Genomic DNA, 26,520 nt, shown 5'->3' on the forward strand with positions numbered 1-26,520 from the left:
ATCTAAGTTCAGTTTTGCATTTCCATCCTAACGGTTAAGGTTAGAGGTTGAAGCATCCTATTGAGGGCGTAGCCAAAACAATGTGAGACACACAAACAGACCTGTCTCTCGTATTCATCCCAGACAAAACAAAACTGACAGGAGAAGATATTTCTTGCGCTGTGCCCCAAGTCAATAGCAGTCGATCAATGAACACATGACGGAGCAACAATTGCTCTAGAATCATCATCCTTTTCACTGAATCATCATTATCTTCACGACAACAAATAATCTCAAAATGGAGATGGAAAATTAACAAATCCCCAATCTGTCTGAATGTGGAAAATCCTCCTCTCCTCTTCCTCCATCCCATCCCTACCGTGCGTATGTCCCAAGCGGTGACCGTTCCTGTCATGGATAAAGTGGCCATCATCTTGACAGCTTCTGTAACTCCTCTCTCTCCTGAGTTATCTGCCACAGACCTGCTCTGTAGTTCCACCTTGTCTGAGAGCTCAGTCGCTCTCTTTTCCTTTCTCTTTCTCCACACAGACCCGCCTCTACACCTGCTTTCGGGGAGTGTACCTGTCAACGGGTAGGTGGAGTGGCCCACCCTAATAGAAAAACCCTTTACTGATTGGCTGGGCTGTGTGTGGGCGTGACTGGCCCGGATCTGAGTAAGAGCAGCCACCCCCTCGGTCTCAGGTGAAGGATAAAAGTTGCCCCTAAGCACAGATCTAGGATCAGCTTACCACAGCCAAATCCTAACGTTAACCATAGGAAGAGAAACACTTAACTGACATTAGATCAGTGTCAAGCAGAAACTCTATCCTGTCTCATATAAAGGACTCTGGTGACTTTATACCGTCAACAACTGATTTAAGATGAGCTTTCCCAACATCAACATAAATGCAGCAGACCACCTGGCCTGGTTATTTCGGAGTGGGTCTTTATATGTGGTATTATTGTGGTATTGAACATTGACTACTACAACTCACAAATAAACATTATACAGTACATACTAATAAACATGAATAAACATATAGCTACATATACAGTAAAGCAGTAAACTGGTGGAGCAGTGGGGGCTCTACCATTAGAGCATTAGGAGCTATGTTAAATAGATGAAAAACTTGAATCAAATAAAACATCTAAACCATTTGTACCCACCGTAGAGTAGATAGAGGAGGTACTGGAGACCAGAGACAGGGAGGAGCCGTGAACTGCAGAGACAAAGCCACAGGACATAGAGGGATGAGGCCTCAGAACTGTACAGTGCATAACAACACACACTACATCAGGTGATGTAGTAAACACACACACACACACACACGTCAGACTCACTCACACTTACCCGCATGTTGGTGACCAAAAGAAGGAAAAATACGAAAGATATCTCAATGTAGAAAAACTACTGCACACCATAATACATTTGAGCCCCGACAATCTCCCTAAGATGCAAATCCCATCTTCCACCACCCACCTCGCTCCATCCACCAGTCACCCTACCATTATCCACCTCCTCTCACTTGTCCTGACTCGACCAGCCGCCATGGTGGTGAAAGTCCTAATGACAGCCCTATAAAGATAACGCTACCACACACAGCGGTATACTGTGTGTGTGTGTGTGTGTGTGTGTGTGTGTGTGTTAGTGTGTGGATGTGTTAGTGTGTGTGTATGTCTTAGTGTGTGTGTGTGTTAGTGTGTGTGTGAGCGTGTCTAGCCTTCACACAGTACAGTACAGGGTTATGATGGGAGTGGTATTATCCTATTGGTTAACAAGTCAGTCTCTGATCTTAACATCAAAGTCCAGACACAATGCCGTAAGAGTGTTTCCTGCATATAATAGGGTTATATTTAATTCGGTGGTTTCCTGTCTACAGGCTAGAAGGATATGATCAGATAGAGAAGGATTAGGCTATGATGTCATAGAAGAGACCAGGAAGTAGTTCTACGCATGAGATGGGTTTTCCCTAGATTATTTTCCGGGTGGGGGGCAAAAGGCCTAAAGAAATAAGGTGGTGCCCCGCCTATGTAATGGTAGGCAAACTGTCCTGAAAGTTCCATTCAAAGAAGTTCGACTTGAATCTGGCGATCTATGAAATCACTGACTTATCCTGTGTGTGTGTGTGTGTGTGTGTGTGTGTGGGGGGGGGGGTACACAATAACTACATTTCTAGGTCAAGTGACACAGCGTGTAAGTGTGGTCGTCTCAACATAGGGCAACTTAAACAAAGTGTGCAGGTATACTGTTTATGTCCCAGTCCACATTTGATAACACTAAAGGAACTATGCCAGGAAAACATATGAACACACACACACATAAACTAATATGAACACATAGACACACGTAGTAATCCAATCCCATGGGTAGACACACACACACAACAAACATACGGTTTCCTGCACGTCCTCGTGTTTCTTGATTATAAAGACCCTGTAATTATTCTGTTTCTTTTTTAAACCCCGGAGGGAAGAAGGGAATTGAGGAGAGAGGAGCGAAAAGAGAGAGCAAGAGAAAGGGCACAACAGAAGATAAAACAGTGGCACTGGAGGGCCTGTATATTTGGTGGGAGCGTGTGAGGATCGACTGGATTCTTAATGAGGCCACGTACACTCTATCCAGAGGGCATTTACAAACCTGGTTTTGGTGTCACTAGGTTCACTGTTTCTTATTCTCTCTCTACCCCCTGGTCCAGAGTAGTGTAGATTGTAGACTATAAAAGTGCACAATAGAGACCCATGCACCAAAGTATTTGTGTCTATACACACACACACGCCTGTACACACACACACACACACACACACACACACACACACACACACACACACACACACACACACACACACACACATACGTGGGTGAGTTGCTGCTCTCATTGCTTGATTCAACGCAGCTCTATTCAGTCAGGAGCCAAAAGCACTGATGCATGAGTCTTAGACTGTTTTCTTGTCTCCTCTCCCTCCAGGTTCTTCCTCAAGTTCTTCCTGAGGCGCAACCAGAACTGCCGAAAGAATGCAGGGAACCCACGATACATGAGATGCTTTCAGGTGGGAGAGAGAGAACCGTAAAACCTCCTCTGACATAATTTCTTTAGACCAGGGCTCTCCAACCCTGTAGCTACCGTCCACACTCACCGTGGTTGACACCACCACCTGGGAAGGACAAAGGAGAGCCATGTCCATCTAAGGATTTGAGATTTTATCATTTATCTTGTCGCTTCCCTCCCTCCCTCTTCTCTCTTTACTCACCCTCCTCAAAGCCCTCTCTGAAGGAACCAGAGCGGCTCATGGTGCGAGTCTTCTCGTCCAATGACACGCAGGAGTTCCTCAGGCGGGTGTCACCACAGGGGTCAAAGGTGGTGTCCTGATTGGTCAGACTGTTGTTCCGGAGGCTGGCCAGGTTTATCTGAGCAGCTGTGGTGGGGCTACCTGCTGCAAGGGACACCACTATACAGGTTAGTTTACACACACACACACACACACACACACACACACACACACGCGAACAGTGGCTTGTACGGTGTTTATAGGTCATACCGAGCTGTCCAAAGTTGAAGCGTGTCCCGGAGGGTGAGGTGAGGCTGGATCCAGGTGAGAAGGGAGAGTTACTGGTTGAGTCCTGCAGCCCGCCCTGCGAATGGAAGCGCAGCCAATCACGCGCCGCCTCCTCATGACCTCGCAGCTGGGGTGATGGGGCATACCTGCAGTGCCAAACACAGAGGTTCATAAGTTGCCGGGTAAAGGTTACGTGAGTAGGGTGCAAACCTGGTGCGGTTTCTACCGTCTGTTTTAATCTTTACCAGGCAGAACTTGATTAGTCATATGGTGATTGTATTTTTACCAAGAGCACCCGATGAATATGTCCCGAGTAAATTTCACATAACGTACAAGCACTTTCCCTCAACCCGAGAGCAACACACAAATCAAGCGGACAGTCAACAGAAATCCAAAACGGTGTGTGCGTGTGACGTGGAACCGTGACAACTTTACACACACACACACACAGTAGTGACAGGTGACGTGCTGTGGCGCTGACGCGCAACACAAAATTGTGCCAAGTGCAAAAATAAAGAATAACCACAACAACAGCATTGCATGAGTTGAAGCTGTGAGAAAGGGACAGAGAGAGAGAAAGCGATAGGGACGGTGCTAAGCTTGGCAGACAGTGCCTGAGTGATCTTACAGTAGGTACCTGAGTCCCTTCTTGGGCAGAGTGTTTCTATCACTGTGTGGACCCCTGTGGGATCGGCAGAGAAAAACACTTCAGGGAGAGGAGAAGAAAGGAGGAGAGGAAAGGAGGAATCTGGATAGTGCGCAATCTAGCTATTGCAATTGTAAAGAATTTATACAGTACTGGTCAAAAGGTTGGACACACCTACTCCCTCAAGGGTTTGTCTTTATTTGTACTATTTTCTACATGGCAGAATAATAGTGAAGACATCAAAACTATAAAATAACACATATGGAATCATGTTGTAACCACAAAAAAAAAGTGTTAAACTGATCAAAATATATTTTTGATTTTAGATTCTTCAAAGTAGCCACCCTTTGCCTTGATGACAGCTTTGCACACTCTTGGCATTCTCTCAACCAGCTTCATGAGGAATGCTTTTCCAACAGTCTTGAAGGAGTTCCCACACATGCTGAGCACTTGTTGGCTGCTTTTCCTTCATTCTGCGGTCCAACTCATCCCAAACCATCTCAATTGGGTTGAGGTCAGGTCATTGTGGAGGCCAGGTCATCTGATGCAGCACTCCATCACTCTCCTTATTGTTCAAATAGCCCTTTTACAGCCTGGAGGTGTGTTGGGCCATTGTCCTTTTGAAAAACAGATAGTCCCACTAAGTACAAACCAGCTGGGATGGCGTATCGCTGCAGAATACTGTGGTAGCCATGCTGGTTAAGAGTGCCTTGAATTCTAAATAAATCACTGACAGTGTCACTAGCAGAGCACCCCCACACCATCACGCCTCCTCCTCCATGCTTCATGGAGGGAACAACACATGCGGAGATCATCCGTTCACCTACTCTGCGTCTCACAAAGACATGGCGGTTGGAATGAAAAATCTCAAATTTGGACTTCTCAGATCAATTGCTCGTGTTTCTTGGCCCAAGCAAATCTCTTCTTCTTATCAAATCAAAAAAATGTATTGGTCACATACACATGGTTAGCAGATGTTATTGAGAGTGTAGCGAAATGCTAGCGCTTCTAGTTTCGACAGTGCAGCAATATCTAACAATTCCACAACAACTACCTAATACACATAAATCTAAGTAAAAGAATGGAATAAGAATATATACATATAAATATATGGATGAGCAATGACAGAGTGGCATAGGCAAGATGCAATAGATGGTATAAAATACAGTATATAAAATTGAAGTTGGAAGTTTACATACACCTTAGGCAAATACATTTAAACTCAGTTTATCACAATTCCTGACATTTAATCTTAGTAAACATTCCCTGTCTTAGGTCAGTTAGGATCCCCACTTTATTTTAAGAATGTGAAATGTCAGAATAATAGTAGAGAGAAGGATTTATTTCAGCTTGTATTTCTTTCATCACATTCCCAGTGGGTCAGAAGTTTACATACACAATTTGTTTTTGGTAGCATTGCCTTTAAATGGTTTAACTTGGGTCAAACGTTTCGGGTAGTCTTCCACAAGCTTCCCACAATAAGTTGGGTGAATTTTGGCCCATTCCTCGTGACAGAGCTGGTGTAACTGTGTCAGGTTTGTAGGCCTCCTTGCTCGCACACGCCTTTTCAGTTCTGCCCACAAATGTTCTATAGGATTGAGATCAAGGCTTTGTGATGGGCACTCCAATACCTTGAATTTGTTGTCCTTAAGCCATTTTGCCACAACTTTAGAAGTATGCTTGGGGTCATTGTCCATTTGGAAGACCCATTTGCGACCAAGCTTTAACTTCCTGACTGATGTCTTGAGATGTTGCTTCAATATATCCACATAATTTTGCTTCTCCATGATGCCATCTATTTTGTGAAGTGCACCAGTCCCTCCTGCAACAAAGCACCCCCACAACATGATGCTGCCAGCCCCGTGCTTCACAGTTGGGATGGTGTTCTTCGGCTTGCAAGCATCCCCCTTTTTCCTCGAAACATAATGGTCATTATGGCCAAAGGACCAGAGGACATTTCTCTAAAAAGTACGATCTTTGTACCCATGTGCAGTTGCAAACCGTAATCTGGCTTTTTTATGGCGGTTTTGGAGCAGTGGCTTCTTCCTTGCTGAGCGGCCTTTCAGGTTATGTTGATATAGGACTCGTTTTACTGTGGATATAGATACGTTTTATACCGGTTTCCTCCAGCATCTTCACAAGGTCCTTTGCTGTTGTTCTGGGATTGATTTGCACTTTTCTCATCAAAGTACGTTCATCTCTAGGAGACAGAACGTGTCTCCTTCCTGAGCGGTATGACAGCTGAGTGGTCCCATGGTGTTTATACTTGAGTACTATTTTTTGAACAGATGAACGTGGTACCTTTAGGCATTTGGAAATTGCTCCCAAAATGAACCAGACTTGTGGAGGTCTACAAGGTCTAGGCTGATTTATTTTGATATTACCATGTCAAGCAAAGAGGCACTGAGTTTGAAGGTAGGCCTTGAAATACATCCACAGGTACACCTCCAATTGACTCAAAAGATGTCAATTAGCCTATCAGAAGCGTCTAAAGCCATGACATAATTTTCTGGACCTTTCCAAGCTGTTTAAAGGCACAGTCAACTTAGTGTATATAAATTCTGATTCACTGGAATTGTGATACAGTGAATTATAAGTGAAATAATCTGTCTGTAAACAATTGTTGGAAAGATTGCTTGTGTCACGCACGAAGTAGATGTCCTAACCGACTTGCCAAAACTATAGATTGTAAACAAGACATTTGTGGAGACATTAATGACTCCAACCTAAGTGTATGTAAACTTCCGACTTCAACTGTATATACTAGGCGGTGTCAGAGGAAGGTCTTTGAAAAATTGTCAAAGACTCCAGTCTCCCAAATCATAGACGGTTCTTTCTGCTACCGCACGGCAAGCGGTACCAGAGCACCATAGTTTGTAAACAAGAAATTTGTGGAGTGGTTGAAAAATTAGTTTTAATGACTCCAACCTAAGTGTATGTAAACTTCCGATTTCAACTGTACATATTATGAAAACTCTTCAAGTTACAATGTTTCCGTTATAAATGCGTCATTTAACTTTGAATGACATCGCAAAATCGACATTCATTTTCATATTCCATCTATCATGGTTACCACCATTTTGGCTGATGAAATATAATGTCCCTAAGTCAATTTATTGCATGTTACAGTTCTGAGGCAGATTCTCCATAATGTAACAGAAAGACCCCCCCCCACCCACCCACCCACCCCACCATCAATCCCTCTGTACCTCTCCCCCTCTGCGGGACGGAGAGATGTCTCTGTATAACTGTGATCCACAGTAACCTGACCCGAACAGGCCAGTCACGACAGCATCTAATCAAATGACTACCCAGACTATTTGCACTGCCCCCCACAAGCTGCTGCTACTCTCTGTTATTATCTGTGCAGTCACTTTAATAACTCTAAGTACATATTACCTCAATTACCTCGACCAACTGGTGCCTCCACACATTGACTCTGTACCAGCACCCCCTGTATATAGCCTCGCTATTGTTATTTCACTGCTGCTCTTTAATTATTTGTTACTTGAATTCATTTTATACAATGGAGAAAATAGTAAAAAAAAATATATAAAGAAAAACCCTGGAATGAGTAGGCGTGTCCAAACTTTTGACTGGTACTGTATATGCCATCGCTTTTCAGAAAAATATAAGTTTGTGGCAACACATCTTAGTATAGTATCATGTCATAGCAATGACAGGTGTTTTAAAATATCAAGCCACAAGATGGCAGCATATAAACAGCAATGGGGGACTGGGAGCGAGCGCTGTAGGGGGAACAAAAGCCTGCAACAACACAGCACACACACACACACACACACACACACACACTCACGCACACACACCGCCACTAAGCAGGAGCCCCACACACAAGCACTTTTACCTTTCCTGTTTCCGAGGTAAGGTATTTCGGTTGAATTTAGGGCTAGCGGAGGGGGAGGACAGGGGGCTGATGGGAAAAGGGGGGGGGCACAACAGACAAAGAGAGAAAGAACTTTAGAAAGAAAAGAGAGGGAGAAGAATCCTCTGAAGGAGAGAGACACATTTGAGTCCAACCGTTGCCACAAGCAAAATCACCACCTGCAGCTCACCAATGAATCTCATCTACTAGTCTAGTAAGGAAAGACAATGAGATGTGTCAAAGAAGGTAACACCAGAATAGATCTGGAATGACATAGCATTAATGACATAGCATTAAGGCATACTTTAAACAATGCTTCCCATGGAGATGCTTGGATTGTATCTCTGGTGATAATATGGCTGACACATTCTGGTCGTATACACATTCATGTAATCAGGAATGTTTCATAGTGACACACTGAACAAACACAATATGACCGTGCATGCAATGGCAAAATCAGACAGGTCACTTGTTTTTCTGTCCATTATAAAGACATAATGCCCAAGATCAGAGAAGATTCCCCCAACTTCCCACTCTTACCACTCAAACCCTCCCTTCCATCCCTCCTTCCTTCCACCCTTCCGCCCTCACCTCTCAGACATGCCCGTCTTGACGCTGCTGGTCCTGCCCAGAGCCGAGAGGGTGTCCTCCCTGCTGTCCCTTCCTCCGTGCCCAGCGCTGCTCACGCTCATGTCGATGGACTCGCTGCTGGTGTGCATGCTGCTGACCGAGGGGTAGCCCAGGCTTCCTGCCCCGCCACCGTGCCCGCCCAGGGTAACCTCCCTGCTCTGGGCAGAGGAGCCCGTGCTCGTGGTGGTGCCCCATGTCAGGCTGTTGGAGGGCCCCGTGGAGGAGTAGACAGAGCCGGGGCTGGACGCACTCTGGGGGACACGGGAGGAATTGTGGATTTATCAAGTGATTTTCCATGTTGTGCTTCGTGGTTATGCTTCTACTCGCCAAGGTCAAATCATATGTCTGCTGCATTCTTGCCGTGTTCTTCATATTACGATCTGCTGTCACTAGCTTACATAGCCAACTACCTTACCACAGGGCTACCTATCGTGATCGGCGCTGGTAGATAAAGTTAGCTATTTTCTTGTTTGTACAAGTATAAACTCTGGACACTGATGCTTATCAAGAGGCTGCAAAGATATTACCAGCTCATGTCATATGGTTAGGCTCATCTCCCTATCTCACCTGTTCACTACCCAGCGTGCTATGGCCCGTGCTCAGGTTTCGTCCTCCGTACAGGGGGCTGCTGCCCTCGCTCTCCACCCCAACACCTCCAGGGGAGTCCAGGGCAGCGTGGGTAGCGTGAGGGTTGGAGATCACCGTTGAGTTCTTCATGTTCTCTGCTGTGGTGACCGGAGCCTGCTTACTGGGCTTACCACCAAACAACCTGAAGAGAGATGGAGAGGGAGAAGAGAAGGAGAAAGTTGAAAAGGATTAAAATATATATATATATATATTTACCCTACCTCTTCAAAGAGTATCTTAAATAATCCCACCAAAAGCCCTTTGTAACACTTGTGCTTTACTCTTCCCTCTTACTAGCTCTGACTTTGCTGATAGCTACTTTATTAAGGAAAATACGTGGATTCGGCTATTTCAGCCACACCCGTTGCTGACAGGTGTATAAAATCGAGCAGACCGCCATGCAATCTCCATTGACAAACATTGGCAGTAAAATGGCCTGTACTGAAGAGCTCAGCGACTTTCAACGTGGCACCGTCATCGGATGCCACCTTTCCAACAGGTCAGTTCATCACATTTCTGCCCTGCTAGAGCTGCCCCGATCAACGGTAAGTGCTGTTATTCTGAAGTGGAAACACCTAAGAGCAACAACGGCTCAGCCGCGAAGTGGTAGGCCACACAAGCTCCCAGAGCAGGACCGCCGAGTGCTGAAGCAAGTAACACTCACTGCTCCAAACTGCCTCTGGAAGTAACTTCAGCACAAGAACCGTTTGTCGGGAGCTGCATGAAATGGGTTTCCATGGCCCGAGCAGCAGCACACAAGCCTAAGATCACCATGTGCAATGCCAAGCGTCAGCTGGAGTGGTGTAAAGCTCACAGCCATTGGGGGCATTGTCTTGCTGAAACAGGATAGGACCTTCACCAAACTGTTACAAAAAATCTGGAATCACAGAACTGTCTAGAATGTCATTGTAGGCTGTAGCGTTAAGATTTCCCTTCACTGGAACTAAGAGGCCTAACCCGAACCATGAAAAACAGCCCCAGACCATTACTCCTCCTCCACCAAACTTTACGGTTGGCACCATGCATTGCCCCCATGCACAACGCAAGGTCCATTCAGAAATGGTTTGTCGAGATCAGTCTGGAAGAACTTGACCTCAACCCCATCAAACACCTTTGGGATGAATTGGACCGCGAGCAAGGCCTAATTGCCCAACATCTGTGTCCGACGTCACTAATGCTCGTGGCTGAATGGAAGCGTCCTCACAGCAATGTTCCAACATCTGGTGGAAAGCCTTCTCAGAAGAGCGGCGGCTGTTATGGCAGCAAAGTGGGGACCAATTCCATATTAATGCCCATGGTTATGGAATGAGATGTTCAATGAGCAGGTGTCCACATACTTATGGTCATATAGTTTATGTGGTTATCCCACCTAGCTATTTTAAGATGAACTATAAGTTGCTCTGGATAAGAACGTCTGCTAAATGTAAATGTAAAATATGTAGGTAGACAGACGCAGAGAGAGAGAGAGATACAAAACATGTAGAGTATTGTAGACACATTTCTGTTTTAAAGTCATTTCTAGTAAGCACCCCTATTGCACACTATCGAGTAAATGCTTGGGGGATTATATCAAAGTAACTTTAGAAAAATGACATTAGCATACCCCATGACGTTAAGCCAAAAGACAGGGACCACGTCCCAAACGGCACCCTGATCCTTATTTAGTGCACTACATTTGTTATAGGGGCCCATTTGGGATATAACCCAGAGTGTGTTGACTGTTAAGACGGTAGGCAGGGTGGTAATATAGAGCAGGATCTTCAAAGCCGTATTACCCATAGAGATTAATGAGCCAGCCCAGCAGTGCTGAGGTAAGACTCTGCCTGTGTTACTGTGCACATATAAAGACTTGGCACTATGAAAAGTGTGGGCTCAGACCTGGCAGCTGAACAGAAATGCTGAAGGGATAGTTTTCCTACAGTGGACAGACATGGCCTTCGTGTATGGATGTGAATGTGGGTGCGTGCGTGTGTGTGTGTGTGTGTGTGTGCGTGTTTGTTGCGTCGCACTAGGAACAGGTTCCAGACACTGTACCGTAAATGGGTGTCATTAATGACCACACTTAAGTGTGAGTGACATTATATCTCTGCATCTGAGTGTGAGTGTGTGAGCCTGTTCACCTGCGCAGTGTGGGTGAGGCAACCTGCTGCCTCCCTGTGAGAGGTACGTTGGAAGCCCCTCCCCTCAGGTTGTCCACGCCCTCTGACACGCCCTTCTCTCGGTCCGTCTGATTGGCTAGCGAGACCCCAGTCCCACTTCCATTCATTTTCCCAGTGTTTCCCACATCTCTGCTTTTACTGTGAGTGGTAACGGAAAGCACGGTCGCCTCGATGCTGCTGGTCGACGACCGGTTTCCGTTACGCGCGGCGGCGCCGGACCGGCTGGGTCTTGGAAGGCTCCGGTACTGCAGTGTGGAGCGGGCGCTCACCGAGAGGTACCCGTCGTCATGGTGACCTAGACCGGACCCCACATCTTGACCACCGACCTTTACCCCACCGGCTAGGGATCTCGTCCCTGACTTGGGCATCTTGCCAAGAGTCGCTGACCCGCTCGTGATGGTGGCGCCACTGGCGGTAACCATAGTAACCATCCCGGAACTCTGCTTCTTGAAGCCAAATGTGCTGGTGGGGGTGCGGGAGGTGAGTGTGTGTGACTGGGAGTGGGGCTCGGACAGGGAGTGCGGGTGTGACGTGCGGGCAGAGGCAGCGGTGGAGGGGGCGTGCTTCTTGGCCTCGTCGTCACTGCTGCGTCCGGCGTCGGAGGGCGAGCTGTGGAGGCCGTCGGAGCGAGGGGAGAGGCGGCCCTTCTCGGACACCTTGACGTCATCTGTTTTACCTACACAGGATGGGACATACAGCAGGGGTTAAAGTCAGAGGAGAGTTTGTAATAGTTGTGGAGTCTGGGTTAATGGACTCAAGATTCAGACCACCCGAGAGAAAATGACACATAGAAACACACACACACACACACACACACACACACACAAGGGGAGAGAGAAACACACATAGACGAGAGGGAGGCGTACAGGTACAGTGCATATTGTGTACACACACACACACACACACACACACACACACACGCACACACGCACACACACACACAGATGTACACAGCCCGGACGGACAGACATAAGGAGTTGCATTGCCAAAGACGAAGAAACCTGAGCCCACACAGAAACACACATGCAATCGCAAATGAGACAAACACCCAGACAGCAAAACAACTGCCAGGAGAGAAAAAACCCGTACCTGTGCTGTGCGTTTTTATTGCAGTGGACCCTGACATTCCAGTAGCTTTAGTCCTGGGGTTAGTCACCCCCACCTGAGCACTCATGCCCTTCCTCCAGGACCCTGTGTGTGTCATAGAGGGAGTCTTCCTTTGCGAGGCCACCTTGTCCGACTCGTCAGACAAGTCAGAGGGGTTCCGGCGGGTCCACTTGGAGCCCTGGTCCATCCTGCTGACCCCGCTGTCCGACAACCCGTCTAACCTCCTGACCTCGTCACCTGACCAGGCGGGGCTCGGGTTGGTAGAGGCCGAGTGCTTCTCGGCGTCCGTCACGGGCTGGGGACACACAGAGGATGAGAGAAGAGTCACAATCTATTTTATGGTGCGATGGCATGGGGAATATATGGGGATAAAATGAATGGCTAAATCGGGTTGAAGTTAGTAACTTCCGTAAGTGCCTATGGGGCCGTGATGATCGTGGCACGAGAGTATCCTGATTGTGGAGAAAAACCAGAAAGCTCTTTGGCGCCTACCATAAGTGAAGCCCTACCCAGCATGCAATAACCTCAGCACTTCAGGGATCCAATGTAGAGACCGTTTCTATGGAAAGAGACTATATTCATCGAGGGCTGGGTCAAAGGTCAACTACCACTGGGAGAATGTGGTCTTTGTACAGCCTTTGTGTATCCTACATAAAATAACCACTATAAATAAACAAGTGTTATTGCACGGCGGCTGTGCGTTATCCAGACATCCCGCCCCTTCCCAAAGCCACCCAAAACCAGCTGAGAGTAGAGTCACTTCTCAGACAGTTCCTCTGTTGCTTCTTAAAATTGGCATTTAATGACATGAACATTAGTCTAGTCGGTTCACCGGTCTGCCACCCAGAGCAATACCACAGGCTCATATTCCCTTCCAGACTGTGAAGGGAATACATCATTGACACACTCCGAGCTAAGGGGGAGAGAAGAGGGAGAGGGAGAGGAGAAAGAGGGCGAGAGGCGGGAGTGTGAGACTGTACTGCACCGAGAGTCTATTTGAGTGTCCATTCAGAGCCTGGCGCTGTATGTGTGTGTGTGAGTGAGTGTGTGTGTGTGTGCGCGTCTAGCCTCCACACTGACCTGTCCGTTGAGGGCCTTGCGCTGTGCGGCCGGTGTGTTGGCGTAGGAGCTGATGGAGGAGCTGGTGTTGATGTCATCTGTGTCGATGGTGTCACTGATGCCACTGCTCACTGAGCTGCTGTCATCCCAACTGGAGAGAAAGAAGAAAAAATGATTTAAGGTTGAATTAAACAACACCATTTCAACCAGGGTAAAGAGGATGAAGAGAGGAGAGGTGAGATGCCAACCACAGCAAAGAGAAGAGAGGCAAGGACATACCCACTGAACAAGGGTTCAGTGTGTGGCTGAATGGACGCAACCTAAGCGGACTCTCCATTAAATCAGTGTTGCATTCTCTACTTTAGAGCCTTTAATTTGTTTCCAGGCGTGGAATCGGCTGAATAGTGTGAATATTACACATTGCAATACCATACGTCTACGGAGCAACACATACGCCAGACCAGGGCTCTCCAACCCTCTTCCTGGAGAGCTACGGTCCTGTAGGGTTTTCCCTCCAACCCTAATCTAGCGCACCTGATTCTAATAATTATCTGGTTGATAAGCCCGAATCGGGTTAAACACAACTGGGGTTGGAGTGAAAACCAACAGGAGGGTAGCTCTCCCGGGAACAGGGTTGGAAAGCGCTGCTCTAGACAGTAGACAGCAATGCGTCACTCGTTCTGGCTCTGAATGTCAAATCCCCATGACAGCTTAGACACCCTAATAGCCTAGCTAAAGCTATGTGACCGTACAAGCTGGCTGGTGAACCCACAGAGATAGGAGGGCTATTTTATGCACGGGCGTAATCCTGGGTGAATGGGTGAAAACGCGCCGTCTCGCTCTGCACCAGCGAGAAAAGCCCTGTTAAGAGGCAGGCTGAATTTCTGACACGGCTCACAGTCAGGCAACAGCATAAAGCCCCAAGGTGCCTGGGAATCTCAGTCTCACACACACACACACACACACACACACACACACACACACACACACACACACACACACACACTGAAGCTGTCCATCAAACACAGAGGAGGAGACACACACGCGCATTGTTCACACACCAGTACTTAACCCAACTTTGAACAATTTTTACAGGCTGTGTTCGTCTATCCCCAACCCCAGGGGCAAATTGTGGGGGGGGGGGGGGCAGAGGACGGGGCGGGGGGATGAGACCAGCAAGAGAGACAAGAGTGATCTCTAGGGAGACTATGGATGAGACCGGGCAAACATCAGTTTGAAAGGACCACAGGTAGGGCAAAGCGTTAAAAGCAGGCTCGACAACTATTGAGCACACGCACAAGCGCGCGGGTGCCCACACACACACAAAACACACAGCCGCTATTGTATCCTGGTGTTTGGATTAGAGTCATTCAGGGACAGATTCATCACCTCTAATGCGACAGACATATCCTGGTGTTTGGATTAGAGTCATCCAGGGACAGATCCATCACCTCTAATGCGACAGACACACACAACCCTGTCGTGTCGCTAAAGACACACACACACGCTGACTTTGGCAGAAGCCCAGGAAGCATCTATCCTCATCTGCAGACAGGATGATGTCATGAATCATACTTCAAAAACACACACACACACCCTTTTACAACATACTGGGGGATCTCACATTAACACATTCTCATCATACAGATCTGATGTCTATAAAAAGCACCGCAATCTGCAGCTTAAGAAGCTCTGAGGCTCGGCTGCTTTGAAGTTGCCTTGAACCCACAGTATGTCTGCCCTCGACAGGACTGCAGACAGACAGAGCGAACTGGTGAGAGATTTAGACTGACCACAGCCGTCTAAACATGTTCACACAGCTCATGGGGGAAAGTCCCCCCCCCCACACACACACACACACACACACACAGACAGACAGGCAGAGAGTAAAGCATCACAGACCAACTGAGAATCACAGGCTCTTGCCCATATTTAAAATCTAGAATCTCTCTGAAGACATAGAATATCCCAACTTCAAAAGGAAAAAGAGCCATCACACACACAGTCTCTCTACCTGGCCAGAGTTCCCGGGATGCCGTGGGAACCAGAAGTGTGGGGGAGAATGCCGAGTTGGACAGAGAGCGTCATGAGTCCATACTGCTGAGTTACACACTGAGCTTACAACCTCTCGCTCTTTCTGCTTCTCTCACTCTATCCCTCTCCCTCTGCCTCTCCCTCTGCCGGTCTCACTCTCTCTTTGTGTCTACCTCCTCCCTCCCACTCCCACGCCTTTATCCCTCGCTCACTCGGGCCCTTTGACTGTGTCTTCTGCACTCATCATCCCTCCCTCTCCCTCTTTACGCTCTCTCCTGTCTCCCCCCCCCCCCCCCCCCCCCCCCCCCCATCTCTCTGGGCTGAGTGAGGGAAACGTGAAAGAGACTGTTCTCCCATGGTGCTTGTAATCGGATCTTCCCCAAGCCCAGACCAGTAACATTACAGCACAGCGACATACTCTCCAAAATAAGGCATTCCCAAGTCCTACGGGACCAAAAATAAAGCGCCTTCAAATGACCCGACAACAGTACGAAGCCACAGTCCCGCTCATAGGATGATCATAGCCACACAGACAGACTCAACCGCACACATACATACAAAACACTATTCCTTATTATCATATATTCCCGAATTCCAACGTTCCCAACTTCCCATCCATGTAATATGTGTCAGTGTGTGTGATCCCGGAGTTCCCAGACAGATCCACCCTGACTAACTGACAGCCCCTTACTAATTAGAGATCAGCCCAGCAAACATGGCCCGAACCCACAGCCTCCTGCTGGCAGCGCAACCTACATATTAAACTACCGCCCAGCCATTTAGAGCCAATCGGAAAGGACGATGACACTAACCACGGCCAACCCCCTATTGAGCAGAGCAAAGAGTAGCCGTTCCAAGCATGACACGCTAACACTGAAACGTCAGAAAGCTACGGGTTCAATTGATGTGCGTGATTAGACTTCAATCAATTCAGCTGATTTTTTTTGTGTTGATTCCTGAGCGGGGAAATCTTAGTAAGGCAGAGGCCTTCACAGCTGTGTGGTAGTTTGTAGAGATGGAGTTAAATGGATTATTTTGAGCATTGGCCTTTAGGATTAGGTTAGGTGTACAGGCAGGCTATTCTCTTTATAAAAGTATCTGCTGGGGAAAAAAACACTGCCTTTGTAAGTACCAGGCATTATCGTGACGATGAAAAACGGGAGCGAGTCCTAGGAGACTGAGACACTGACACTGACATTCACAAGTCCCCACAGCAAATACGCTTAGAAAGTTTAGAAAAGGCTAAGTAACAGGAGGAGAGTAGGAGACAGAGGAGAGAGAAATGGAGAGACAGTAGGGGAGAGAGAGATGGAAGGAGACAGTAGGGGAGAGAGAGATGGAAGGAGACAGTAGGGGAGAGAGATGGAGAGAGACAGTAGGGGAGAGAGAGATGGAAGGAGACAGTAGGGGAGAGAGATGGAGAGAGACAGTAGGGGAGAGAGAGATGGAAGGAGACAGTAGGGGAGAGAGAGATGGAAGGAGACAGTAGAGGGGAGAGAGAGATGGAAGGAGACAGTAGGGGAGAGAGAGATGGAAGGAGACAGTAGGGGAGAGAGAGATGGAAGGAGACAGTAGTGGAGAGAGAGATGGAAGGAGACAGTAGGGGAGAGAGAGATGGAAGGAGACAGTAGAGGGGAAAGAGTGACGGGAGAATGCAGGGGAGAGAGAGAGATGGAAGGAGACAGTAGAGGGGAGAGAGATGGAGAGAGACAGTAGGGGAGAGAGAGATGGGAGAAAGCAGGGGAGAGAGAGATGGAAGGAGACTGTAGAGGGGATAGAGATGGATAGAGACAGTAGAGGGGAGAGAGATGGGAGAGAGTAGGGGAGAGAGATGGAAGAAGACAAGAGTGGAGAGAGATAGAGAGAGACAGTAGGGGAGAGAGAGATGGGAGAGAGTATGGGAGAGAGATGGAAGGAGACAGTAGAGGGGTAAGAGATGAAGAGAGACAGTAGGGGAGAGAGAGAGATGGAAGGAGACAGTGGGGCGAGAGAGATGGAGAGACAATGTATGTTTGGGCGGTATATACCATATACCGGGGTATTTGAAAAAAAGCCATAAGATCAATACTGTCAAGTTATTTATTTTCAATAAATGTGACTATTTCTACCTACTTTTTAAGTTAATACCTGCAGATCAACCTGTGTAATACGCTAGGAGATAAAGCAGATCGTGTTCTTCATTTCACCTGTCACATTGTTTAGCATTATGAAGCTCCCCGTAGTTCCCCCCAGAACAGTTGAGCCAGTCACATTGTTTAGCATTATGAAGCTCCCCGTAGTTCCCCCAGAACAGTTGAGCCAGTCACATTGTTTAGCATTATGAAGCTCCCCGTAGTTCCCCCCAGAACAGTTGAGCCAGTCACATTGTTTAGCATTATGAAGCTCCCCGTAGTTCCCCCCAGAACAGTTGAGCCAGTCACATTGTTTAGCATTATGAAGCTCCCCGTAGTTCCCCCCAGAACAGTTGAGCCAGTCACATTGTTTAGCATTATGAAGCTCCCCGTAGTTCCCCCCAGAACAGTTGAGCCAGTCACATTGTTTAGCATTATGAAGCTCCCCGTAGTTCCCCCCAGAACAGTTGAGCCAGTCACATTGTTTAGCATTATGAAGCTCCCCGTAGTTCCCCCCAGAACAGTTGAGTCAGTCACATTGTTTAGCATTATGAAGCTCCCCGTAGTTCCCCCCAAAACAGTTGAGCCAGTCACACGTCCGTTGTTAAGAGCACAACAAGAGAAAGTGGGAGCTGGTGAGTTCATAGCGTTCTGACGGCAAGTCTCTGTCGTGCAACGCACACGAGGTGGTGGAGGTTACACTTGCAATGCAATGCAATTCACTACTGAATATCTTACGTGTGATGTCGCTATTACTTGGCCTAATTTTGGTAGGATTTTGGTAATAGAGGCCCAATGGCTTTTTTTTGGTTGCTTTTTTAGCGCCCCCTTGTGTGCTATGCCGGTAATACAGTAAATCCTGGGATGGCAGAAGAACAGTGTGACGATATGAAAATCTGTAGACAGAAGGTGAGAGAGAGAAAGAGACAGAGAGAGAGACAGCAGGGGAGAGAGGGACAGCAGGTGAAGGAACTGACTCGCTGTCCTGACCCAAATCAACACATTCCTGGGCTACCGCCTTAGTTTCTCCACTGTGTCCCTTAAGATAGCCCTCTGTTTTCACACACAGGCCAGGGGTCATAAACCCTGCTGTTTTTCAACCGGGACCGCTGACCAATGAGAAAATGCTGCCGTTGGGGCTGGACCCAAGGGAGTGTCCGACAGCGTCCTGAGAAAACCTTCTGTTTAAGTTGTTCTCTGTTTGTTGAGTTTTTCTTATTATATATGTGTCTCTGGGGAAGTGTGTTTTTTTTAGTTCTGCCCATATTGTTACCCGGCTCAGCTCGCTCCAACTCTTACATACATTTGCGCTTCACCTCTCCTGAGTCCGTAGGGGAGTTGCAGCGATGGGACAAGACTGTAACTACCAATTGGATATCACGAAATTGGGGCGAAAAAGGGGGTAAAAGTACAACAACAACAACAACATAAATCCTAAAAATGATGCACGCGCGCGCACACATACACGCTCAGACGTAGACAATAACCTCTGGACAACGAGGAAGTTCCTCTGTTTAAGGGGGAGCTACTGTTACTCAGACTGTCGTAGGATCAGATGACTCGCCCTGTAGACTGCTGTTGGAGACCGCGTGAGTGGATGGGACACGGGGTTACACGCTAGACATGAGCTCATCCCCGACGGGTGTGTGGCCACAGATGATATCATGGGGGAAGGAGACAGGTGAGGCTTACACACTCAAGAGACAAGCGTACCTGGACGGGCGCGCGTACTATAAACCCCATTAATCCGTCGCACTGCTAATGCATTCAAAGGCGGATAGTTTGTTTTATGGGGAACAAAGTCAAGGATGAGAAAAAGAGCCTTGAGAGGACGTTTCAGTCTGTCGTATACCCCGTCAGCCACGGGCAGAAACAAACCAGATGTGTTTTTAGAAGTGCCCCATCATGAGAACTCTAGCTTGGCTGCACCGCTACGAGACTTAATCTCCAAACTAACCCTGACCCCAAACCTCATCCAAACCTATCCTTTAGTGTAGACAGCCAGTAGGAACACAAACCAGTGTGTGTGTGTGTGTGTGTGTGTGTGTGTGTGTGTGTGTGTGTGTGTGTGTGTGTGTGTGGTATCTAAAGTATGTGTTTGGGCCTGGGCTGTGTGTGTGTACTGACTGAGCTGACTGTACACACAACCACTTTTTTTGGGCTGTCCCTCTGTAAACACCCCCTCTGGCCCCTCTCTACACAGGGAGGAGTGAGGGAGACGGGGGGGTAAGGTGGGAAAGGGGGAGGGCAGTTTGAACAGGACCCTGGGGATTGGGTGTGAGAATAGGGGAGGGAGTGAGGGGGAAATGGGAGAGAGATACAGGGTGAGGGAGGGGGAGAGTGAGGAAGTGAAGTGAATGGGCGGGGGGGGGGGGGGGGGGGGGGGGGTAGGGGAGAGGTAGAGAATGGGGAGGCACGGGGCAAGAGAGAGGGTAAAGGAGAGGTGGAGAGGATCTCGGACGGGACTCGGTGCATTCCTTCTCCTTGTGGACATTCTGGGCCGGAGTTGTGTGGTGGCGAAATGACACAGCTGATCCCGCAGCGCGGAGAAAAGACACGACGACTGGACGACTGGACTGCAGGGTCAAGAATGCACCTCTTCTTCTAGTCTCTCTTTGGTTCTCTCTTTCTCTTACTCACCCTAGCCTCAATTCTCATCTTTCGAGCTTGAGTAAACGCATGTTATATTCTCACACAAACACCCCTTTCTCTCGCTCTCTCTGCTATGAGTCAACCGACTTACCCTGATCCATAAAATGAATACGCCCAATACAGATGTGGGAGACACACCGCCGCACGCAGACACGCACACAAACCGCACACACATACACAATCACAAACCGTACACACATACACAATCACAAACCTCACACACATACACAATCACAAACCGCACACACATACACAATCACAAACCGCACACACATACACAATCAAACCGCACACACATACACAATCACAAACCGCACACACATACACAATCAAACCGCACACACATACACAATCACAAACCGCACACACATACACAATCACAAACCGCACACACATACACAATCAAACCGCACACACATACACAATCACAAACCGTACACACATACACAATCACAAACCTCACACACATACACAATCACAAACCGCACACACATACACAATCACAAACCGCACACACATACACAATCACAAACCGCACACACATACACAATCAAACCACACACACATACACAATCACAAACCGCACACACATACACAATCACAAACCGCACACACATACACAATCACAAACCGCACACACATACACAATCACAAACCGCACACACATACACAATCACAAACCACACACATACACAATCACAAACCGCACACACATACACAATCACAAACCGCACACACATACACAATCACAAACCTCACACACATACACAATCACAAACCGCACACACATACACAATCAAACCGCACACACATACACAATCACAAACCGCACACACATACACAATCACAAACCGCACACACATACACAATCACAAACCTCACACACATACACAATCACAAACCGCACACACATACACAATCACAAACCGCACACACATACACAATCACAAACCGCACACACATACACAATCACAAACCACACACACATACACAATCACAAACCTCACACACATACACGCACACAAACACGCACACAAACCGCACACACATACACAATCACAAACCGCACACACACACAATCACAAACCGCACACACATACACAATCACAAACCACACACACAATCACAAACCGCACACACATACACAATCACAAACCGCACACACATACACGCACACACAATCACAAACCGCACACACATACACAATCACAAACCGCACACACATACACAATCACAAACCGCACACACACTGATCGAAAGGACCCAGTGGGAGGCAGACATAGTGTGGAATTTCACATTGACAGAAGACACACACACACACCAGACCATACACACACTGTGAACTACCTCATCTCATTTCTCCAGTCCTCACTTTAACTGGCTAAAGGGGACACAAGGTGTCTGTGTGTGTACGTGTCTGTACGTGTGTGTTTGTGTGTACTAAGTGTGGAGAATCACATGAATCCTGTTATCTTGGGTCCCACCACTCCGCACATTTTTACCCCCCCCCCCCCGCCTTCAACAAAATGTCTATCAAACCCCCCCGTGGGGGAGAGGGGGTATCACTTACCCTTTACCACGTTACGCAGGCCGAGAGAGCAGGAGGGGCTCAGCAACCCCTCACAGCAGAATCCCAAGCCAACCAGTTCAGGTTGTCCAACACGGTCTGTTACTCAGAACCAATATCCACATGGCAGTGGATGGAAGTTTTCTCTCTCTCTCTCTCTCTCTACGCTCTCTCTACGCTCTCTCTACGCTCTCTATGCTCTCTACGCTCTTCTGATCACACTCCCGAATAGAAGACAGCCACTGTGATGCAGTGGCCTGATGGCAGGCAGTCAGTATGTCCCAGGGCTGAGATCCCTGCCACTCTCTGTGGCACAGCAAGGCTCAACACCACTTCCCTGAGCACTAATCCAATAACAGTCAGCCAGCCGGAGACAAAGGCATAGACCATTACAGCAGAGTGTGTGTGTGTGTGTGAGAGAGAGAGAGAAAGCGAAGGAGATAACTGAAAACGTCCTCGCTCTCCCTGTGTGTAAGAACCACACCCTCTATGTGTGTGTGTGTGCGTGTGTGTGTGTGTGTGTGTGTCCAGGGGCGAGGCAGGTGTGCTGATGACAGAGGGAAAACCCAGGGGGAAGAAGGGGTCCATAGATGCACCAGTATCCATGGCTACAACTACATCAGTACACTCTCCTAGGAGTCTCTATCTCGCTCACCCACACACACACACACACACACACACACACACACACACACACACACACACACACACACACACACACGTCTCAGATTCTCCTCCTCCACTACAACTTGTTAAACCCTATTGTCTATCTTTCCCTTCTCTTTTTGTCAATGTAAGTTTCCTTCTCTATATTTCTCCCTCTTTGTACCAGTTGTATCCTCTCTCTCTCTCTCTCTTTCTGACAGAGGGAAAACCCAGGGGGAAGAGAGGGTCCATAGATGCACCAGTATCCATGGCTACAACTACATCAGTACACTCTCCTAGGAGTCTCTCTCTATCTGAATTATGACCTATGACCTGGTCTAATCCCATACCCTCCCACACACCGGAGAAGGCCAGGGTGTGTGTGCTCAGGAGTTCAGGGGCACTTCCGCAGCTGGGGTACGTGCGTGTGTGTTTGGGGGGGGGGGGGGGGGGAATCAGTGACTTGGGCAAATAGTTCAGCTGAAAGCTCAACATTCAAAGTGAAGCTCCAGATATCACACACTGTGTGGAGTTTAGACTCCTGTCATCTTATCGACCGCGGGGTTGAGACTGCTCTGGTGGGTGTGTGTGTATGAATGCGTGCGTCTGTGTGTGTGTGTGTGTGCGCGCGCGTGGACTATGATGTTGAGACTGCTCTGGTGTGTGTGTATGCATGCGTGCGTCTGTGTGTGTGTGTGTGTGTGTATGAATGCGTGCGTCTGTGTGTGTGTGCGTCTGTGTGTGTGTGTGTGTGTGTGTATGAATGCGTGCGTCTGTGTGTGTGTGTGTGCGCGTGGACTATGATGTTGAGACTGCTCTAGTATGCCGCGAGCGTTTCAGAGCAGCGTTATATGTGATGACAAAGACACGTCACAGGGGAAACAGGAACGTGCTGCTCTGCATAAAACATGGCTAAAGGGGAGTTATAGCATTTTGCGTTCCATGTATAAATCAAGACGTGTGTGTGTGTGTGTGTGTGTGTGTGTGTGTGTGTGTGTGTGTGAGAGAGAGACTGCGGAAGAGAGAGCCAGAGAGAAGCCTTGAAGCAGACAAAATGTGTGAGTGATCCTTTATCCATTCATCAGCTAATCAAACCAGTCAAACCAGTCAAACTAATCAAACCAGTCAAACTAATCAAACTAATCAAACTAATCAAACCAGTCAAACTAATCAAACTAATCAAACCAGTCAAACTAATCAAACCAGTCAAACTAATCAAACCAGTCAAACTAATCAAACCAGTCAAACTAATCAAACCAGTCAAACTAATCAAACTAATCAAACTAATCAAACCAGTCAAACTAATCAAACCAGTCAAACTAATCAAACCAGTCAAACTAATCAAACCAGTCAAACCAGTCAAACTAATCAAACTAATCAAACTAATCAAACCAGTCAAACTAATCAAACCAGTCAAACTAATCAAACCAGTCAAACTAATCAAACCAGTCAAACTAATCGAACCAGTCAAACTAATCAAACTAGTCAAACTAGTCAAACTAATCAAACTAATCAAACTAATCAAACCAGTCAAACTAATCAAACCAGTCAAACTAATCAAACCAGTCAAACTAATCAAACTAATCAAACTAATCAAACCAGTCAAACTAATCAAACCAGTCAAACTAATCAAACCGGTCAAACTAATCAAACTAATCAAACCAATCAAACTAATCAAACCAGTCAAACTAATCAAACCGGTCAAACTAATCAAACTAATCAAACCAGTCAAACTAATCAAACCGGTCAAACTAATTAAACTAATCAAACCAGTCAAACCAGTCACACTAATCAAACCAGTCAAACTAATCAAACCAGTCAAACTAATCAAACCGGTCAAACTACTCAAACTAATCAAACCAGTCAAACTAATCAAACCGGTCAAACTAATCAAACCAGTCAAACCAGTCACACTAATCAAACCAGTCAAACTAATCAAACTAATCAAACCAGTCAAACTAATCAAACTAATCAAACCAGTCACACTAATCAAACCAGTCAAACTAATCAAACTAATCAAACCAGTCAAACTAATCAAACTAATGAAACTAATCAAACCAGTCAAACTAATCAAACCAGTCAAACTAATCAAACCAGTCAAACTAATCAAACTAATCAAACCAGTCACACTAATCAAACCAGTCACACTAATCAAACTAATCAAACTAATCAAACCAGTCAAACCAATCAAACTAATCAAACCAGTCAAACCAATCAAACTAATCAAACTAATCAAACTAATCAAACCAGTCAAACCAATCAAACTAATCAAACCAGTCAAACTAATCAAACCAGTCAAACTAATCAAACCAGTCAAACTAATCAAACCAGTCAAACCAGTCACACTAATCAAACTAATCAAACTAATCAAACCAGTCAAACCAATCAAACTAATCAAACCAGTCAAACTAATCAAACCAGTCACACTAATCAAACCAGTCAAACCAATCAAACCAGTCACACTAATCAAACCAGTCAAACCAGTCAAACCAGTCACACTAATCAAACCAGTCAAACTAATCAAACCAGTCACACTAATCAAACCAGTCAAACTAATCAAACTAATCAAACCAGTCACACTAATCAAACCAGTCACACTAATCAAACTAATCAAACTAATCAAACTAATCAAACCAGTCAAACTAATCAAACCAGTCAAACTAATCAAACCAGTCAAACTAATCAAACCAGTCAAACCAGTCACACTAATCAAACTAATCAAACTAATCAAACCAGTCAAACCAATCAAACTAATCAAACCAGTCAAACTAATCAAACCAGTCACACTAATCAAACCAGTCAAACCAATCAAACCAGTCACACTAATCAAACCAGTCAAACCAGTCAAACCAGTCACACTAATCAAACCAGTCAAACTAATCAAACCAGTCACACTAATCAAACCAGTCAAACTAATCAAACTAATCAAACCAGTCAAACTAATCAAACTAATCAAACCAGTCACACTAATCAAACCAGTCACACTAATCAAACTAATCAAACTAATCAAACTAATCAAACCAGTCAAACTAATCAAACCGGTCAAACTAATCAAACTAATCAAACCAGTCAAACCAGTCAAACTAATCAAACTAATCAAACCAGTCACACTAATCAAACCAGTCAAACTAATCAAACTAATCAAACCAGTCAAACTAATCAAACCAGTCAAACTAATCAAACCAGTCAAACTAATCAAACCAGTCACACTAATCAAACCAGTCACACTAATCAAACTAATCAAACTAATCAAACTAATCAAACCAGTCAAACTAATCAAACATTCAAACTAATCAAACCAGTCAAACTAATCAAACTAATCAAACCAGTCACACTAATCAAACCAGTCAAACTAATCAAACTAATCAAACCAGTCAAACTAATCAAACCAGTCAAACTAATCAAACTAATCAAACCAGTCACACTAATCAAACCAGTCAAACTAATCAAACTAATCAAACCAGTCAAACTAATCAAACCAGTCAAACTAATCAAACCAGTCAAACCAATCAAACCAGTCAAACTAATCAAACCAGTCAAACTAATCAAACCAGTCAAACTAATCAAACCAGTCAAACTAATCAAACCAGTCAAACTAATCAAACCAGTCAAACCAGTCACACTAATCAAACCAGTCAAACTAATCAAACCAGTCAAACCAGTCAAACCAGTCAAACTAATCAAACCAGTCAAACCAGTCACACTAATCAAACCAGTCAAACTAATCAAACCAGTCAAACCAGTCAAACCAGTCAAACTAATCAAACCGGTCAAACTAATCAAACCGGTCAAACTAATCAAACCGGTCAAACTAATCAAACCGGTCAAACTAATCAAACCAGTCAAACTAATCAAACTAGTCAAAC

The 26,520-nt window shown here is 46.4% G+C and overlaps 1 protein-coding gene across 6 annotated transcripts in view; it reads right to left on the reverse strand.

Moving 5' to 3' along the window:
* Window positions 1-26,520, reverse strand: part of LOC110526168 (neuron navigator 2) — a 134,960-nt gene that overhangs the window by 25,707 nt on the left and 82,733 nt on the right. For 2 of the 6 annotated variants that reach the window (XM_036980455.1, XM_036980454.1), the window contains exons 12-21: window positions 13,667-13,796; window positions 12,569-12,881; window positions 11,441-12,155; window positions 9,261-9,462; window positions 8,655-8,944; window positions 8,046-8,111; window positions 4,172-4,216; window positions 3,517-3,680; window positions 3,229-3,408; window positions 1,147-1,199 (exon numbers count right to left, since the gene is read on the reverse strand). In XM_036980455.1, coding sequence (XP_036836350.1) covers window positions 1,147-1,199; window positions 3,229-3,408; window positions 3,517-3,680; window positions 4,172-4,216; window positions 8,046-8,111; window positions 8,655-8,944; window positions 9,261-9,462; window positions 11,441-12,155; window positions 12,569-12,881; window positions 13,667-13,796 — 2,158 coding nt within the window. Of the gene's footprint in view, window positions 1-1,146; window positions 1,200-3,228; window positions 3,412-3,516; window positions 3,681-4,162; window positions 4,217-8,045; window positions 8,112-8,654; window positions 8,945-9,260; window positions 9,463-11,440; window positions 12,156-12,568; window positions 12,882-13,666; window positions 13,797-26,520 lie in introns of all 6 variants that reach the window. The other 4 variants (XM_036980452.1, XM_036980453.1, XM_036980451.1 and 1 more) reach the window with 3 other exon arrangements.

This window comes from Oncorhynchus mykiss, chromosome 6 (assembly GCF_013265735.2).
Source record: "Oncorhynchus mykiss isolate Arlee chromosome 6, USDA_OmykA_1.1, whole genome shotgun sequence".
NCBI lineage: Eukaryota > Metazoa > Chordata > Actinopteri > Salmoniformes > Salmonidae > Oncorhynchus > Oncorhynchus mykiss.